Source organism: Oncorhynchus masou, unplaced genomic scaffold (assembly GCF_036934945.1).
Source record: "Oncorhynchus masou masou isolate Uvic2021 unplaced genomic scaffold, UVic_Omas_1.1 unplaced_scaffold_2886, whole genome shotgun sequence".
Classification (NCBI taxonomy): domain Eukaryota; kingdom Metazoa; phylum Chordata; class Actinopteri; order Salmoniformes; family Salmonidae; genus Oncorhynchus; species Oncorhynchus masou.
The window spans coordinates 37,501-42,221 of NW_027009311.1; the positions used below are offsets into that span (position 1 = coordinate 37,501).

Below are 4,721 nucleotides of genomic sequence, written 5' to 3' on the forward strand. Positions count from 1 at the left end.
CCAAGTGGACCACCACCAGTAACCCAGTGGACCACGACCAGTACCCCCAGTGGACAACCACCAGTATCCTCAGTGGACCACCACCAGTATCCCCAGTGGACCACCTCCAGTATCCCCAGTGGACAACCACCAGTATCCTTGTGGACCACCACCAGTATCCCCAGTGGACCACCTCCAGTATCCCCAGTGGACCACCTCCAGTAACACAGTGGACCACCACCAGTAACCCAGTGGACCACCACCCGTATCCCCAGTGGACCATGACCAGTAACCCAGTGGACCACCACCAGTAACCCAGTGGACCACCACCAGTATCCCCAGTGGACCACCACCAGTATCCTCAGTGGACCACCACCAGTATCCCCAGTGGACCACCACCAGTATCCCAGTGGACCACCACCAGTATCCTCAGTGGACCACCACCAGTATCCCCAGTGGACCACCACCAGTATCCTCAGTGGACCACCACCAGTATCCCCAGTGGACCACCACCAGTATCCTCAGTGGACCACCACCAGTATCCCAGTGGACCACCACCAGTATCCTCAGTGGACCACCACCAGTATCCTCAGTGGACCACCACCAGTATCCCTAGTGGGTGACCACCAGTAACCCAGTGGACCACCACCAGTATCCTCAGTGGACCACCACCAGTATCCCTAGTGGACCACCACCAGTAACCCAGTGGACCACCACCAGTATCCCCAGTGGACCACCACCAGTAACCGCGGTGGACCACCACCAGTATCCCCAGTGGACCACCACCAGTATCCCCAGTGGACCACCACCAGAAACCCAGTGGACCACCACCAGTATCCCCAGTGGACCAACACCAGTATCCCAGTGGACCACCACCAGTATCCCAGTGGACCACCACCAGTAACCCAGTGGACCACCACCAGTAACCCAGTGGACCACCACCAGTATCCCCAGTGGACCATGACCAGTAACCCAGTGGACCACCACCAGTACCCCAGTGGACCACCACCAGTATCCCAGTGGACCACCACCAGTATCCCCAGTGGACCACCACCAGTATCCCCAGTGGACCACCACCAGTATCCCAGTGGACCATGACCAGTATCCCAGTGGACCACCACCAGTATCCCCAGTGGACCACCACCAGTAACCCAGTGGACCACCACCAGTATCCTCAGTGGACCACCACCAGTATCCCCAGTGGACCACCACCAGTACCCCAGTGGACCACCACCAGTATCCCCAGTGGACCACCACCAGTATCCTCAGTGGACCACCACCAGTATCCCCAGTGGACCACCACCAGTATCCTCAGTGGACCACCACCAGTATCCCAGTGGACCACCACCAGTATCCTCAGTGGACCACCACCAGTATCCTCAGTGGACCACCACCAGTATCCCTAGTGGACGACCACCAGTAACCCAGTGGACCACCACCAGTATCCTCAGTGGACCACCACCAGTATCCCTAGTGGACCACCACCAGTAACCCAGTGGACCACCACCAGTATCCCCAGTGGACCACCACCAGTATCCTCAGTGGACCACCACCAGTATCCCCAGTGGACCACCACCAGTATCCCCAGTGGACCACCACCAGTAACCCAGTGGACCACCACCAGTATCCCCAGTGGACCAACACCAGTATCCCAGTGGACCACCACCAGTATCCCAGTGGACCACCACCAGTAACCCAGTGGACCACCACCAGTAACCCAGTGGACCACCACCAGTATCCCCAGTGGACCATGACCAGTAACCCAGTGGACCACCACCAGTACCCCAGTGGACCACCACCAGTATCCCAGTGGACCACCACCAGTATCCCCAGTGGACCACCACCAGTATCCCCAGTGGACCACCACCAGTATCCCAGTGGACCATGACCAGTATCCCAGTGGACCACCACCAGTATCCCCAGTGGACCACCTCCAGTAACACAGTGGACCACCACCAGTAACCCAGTGGACCACCACCAGTATCCCCAGTGGACCACCACCAGTACCCCAGTGGACCACCACCAGTATCCCAGTGGACCACCACCAGTATCCCAGTGGACCATGACCAGTATCCCAGTGGACCACCACCAGTATCCCCAGTGGACCACCACCTGTATCCCCAGTGGACCACCAGCAGTATCCCCAGTGGACCACCACCAGTACCCCAGTGGACCACCACCAGTAACCCAGTGGCCAACCACCAGTATCCCAGTGGACCACCACCAGTATCCCCAGTGGACCACCACCAGTATCCCAGTGGACCACCACCAGTATCCCAGTGGACCATGACCAGTATCCCAGTGGACCACCACCAGTAACCCAGTGGACCACCACCAGTATCCCAGTGGACCACCACCAGTATCCCCAGTGGACCACCACCAGTAACTCAGTGGCCAACCACCAGTACCCCAGTGGACCACCACCAGTAACCCAGTGGACCACCACCAGTATCCCCAGTGGACCACCACCAGTACCCCAGTGGACCACCACCAGTATCCCAGTGGACCACCACCAGTATCCCAGTGGACCACCACCAGTATCCCAGTGGACCACCACCAGTATCCCCAGTGGACCACCACCAGTACCCCAGTGGACCACCACCAGTATCCCAGTGGACCACCACCAGTATCCCAGTGGACCACCACCAGTACCCCAGTGGATCACCACCAGTACCCCAGTGGACCACCACCAGTATCCCAGTGGACCACAACCAGTAACCCAGTGGACCACCACCAGTACCCCAGTGGACCACAACCAGTAACCCAGTGGACCACCACCAGTATCCTCAGTGGACCACCAGCAGTATCCTCAGTGGACCACCACCAGTATCCCCAGTGGACCACCACCAGTATCCCCAGTGGACCACCACCAGTATCCCAGTGGACCACCACCAGTATCCTCAGTGGACCACCAGCAGTATCCTCAGTGGACCACCACCAGTACCCCAGTGGACCACCACCAGTAACCTCAGTGGACCACCACCAGTAACCCAGTGGACCACCACCAGTATCCCCAGTGGACCAACACCAGTATCCCCAGTGGACCACCACCAGTATCCCCAGTGGACCACCACCAGTAACCCAGTGGACCACCACCAGTATCCTCAGTGGACCACCACCAGTATCCCCAGTGGACCACCACCAGTACCCCAGTGGACCACCACCAGTAACCCAGTGGACCACCACCAGTAACCCAGTGGACCACCACCAGTACCCCAGTGGACCACCACCAGTATCCCAGTGGACCACCACCAGTAACCCAGTGGACCACCACCAGTATCCCCAGTGGACCATGACCAGTAACCCAGTGGACCACCACCAGTAACCCAGTGGACCACCACCAGTAACCCAGTGGACCACCACCAGTAACCCAGTGGACCACCACCAGTATCCCAGTGGACCACCACCAGTATCCCCAGTGGACCACCACCAGTACCCCAGTGGACCACCACCAGTATCCCAGTGGACCACAGGTTGGGAACCACAGTTGTATGAATTAATCTGTGGACCTTATTAGCTGAGAAGGATCCTGTACAGGGCCTCTATAGCAGCATTTCTGAAACTCGGTCCTGGGACTTGATGATTATTTGATTATTTAAATCAGCTGTTTAGTGATAGGTCCAAAACCTAAAGGGGTACAGGGGGTATTTGCATAGAGCAGGGCTGAAATGAGCAAGACTCAGATGTGCCTTTTCTGCCTTAGCGCACCTCTCTAGCTCTCTAGCTCTCTCTGTCTGTCTAGTTTTCTCACTCTCTCGGTTTCTTTCTCTCTAGCTCTCTCTCTCGCTCTCTCGTTCTCTCTAGCTCTCTTGCTCTCTCTGTCTCTCTCTAGTTTTCTCACTCTCTCGGTTTCTTTCTCTCTAGCTCTCTCTCGCTCTCGTTCTCTCTAGCTCTCTTGCTCTCTCTGTCTCTCTCTAGTTTTCTCACTCTCTCGGTTTCTTTCTCTCTAGCTCTCTCTCTCGCTCTCTCTAGCTCTCTCTAGCTCTCTTGCTCTCTCTGTCTCTCTCTAGTTTTCTCACTCTCTCGGTTTCTTTCTCTCTCTCTCTAGCTCTCTCTCTCGCTCTCTCTCGCTCTCTCTAGCTCTCTTGCTCTCTCTGTCTCTCTCTAGTTTTCTCACTCTCTCGGTTTCTTTCTCTCTAGCTCTCTCTCTCGCTCTCTCGTTCTCTCTAGCTCTCTTGCTCTCTCTGTCTCTCTCTAGTTTTCTCACTCTCTCGGTTTCTTTCTCTCTAGCTCTCTCTCTCGCTCTCTCGTTCTCTCTAGCTCTCTTGCTCTCTCTGTCTCTCTCTAGTTTTCTCACTCTCTCGGTTTCTTTCTCTCTAGCTCTCTCTCTCGCTCTCTCGTTCTCTCTAGCTCTCTTGCTCTCTCTGTCTCTCTCTAGTTTTCTCACTCTCTCGGTTTCTTTCTCTCTCTCTCTAGCTCTCTCTCTCTCGCTCTCTCTCGCTCTCTCTCGCTCTCTCGTTCTCTCGCTAACTATCATGTTTGTCTGCCAGCCACAGACTTGATAAACCAACTATCAGGTTAGTCTGCCAGCCACAGACCTAATATACAACTATCAGGTTAGTCTGCCAGCCACAGACCTGATAAACCAACTACCAGGTTAGTCTGCCAGCCACAGACCTGATAAACCAACTACCAGGTTAGTCTGCCAGCCACAGACCTGATAAACCAACTATCAGGTTAGTCTGCCAGCCACAGACCTGATAAACCAACTATCAGGTTAGTCTGCCAGCCACAGACCTGAT

General features: G+C 56.0%; 1 protein-coding gene across 1 annotated transcript in view; it reads left to right on the forward strand.

The window, feature by feature from the left end:
• LOC135533988 (uncharacterized) overlaps positions 1-2,968 on the forward strand; it is a gene marked incomplete at its 5' end in the record, with an annotated part of 4,762 nt that extends 1,794 nt beyond the window's left edge. The window contains 4 exons of the mRNA XM_064961152.1: positions 1-267; positions 1,850-1,937; positions 2,104-2,250; positions 2,563-2,968. The exon at positions 1-267 is cut by the window's left edge and continues 92 nt beyond it. Coding sequence (XP_064817224.1) covers positions 1-267; positions 1,850-1,937; positions 2,104-2,250; positions 2,563-2,968 — 908 coding nt within the window. The remainder of the gene's footprint in view (positions 268-1,849; positions 1,938-2,103; positions 2,251-2,562) is intronic.
• Between the last annotated feature and the right edge of the window lie 1,753 nt (positions 2,969-4,721).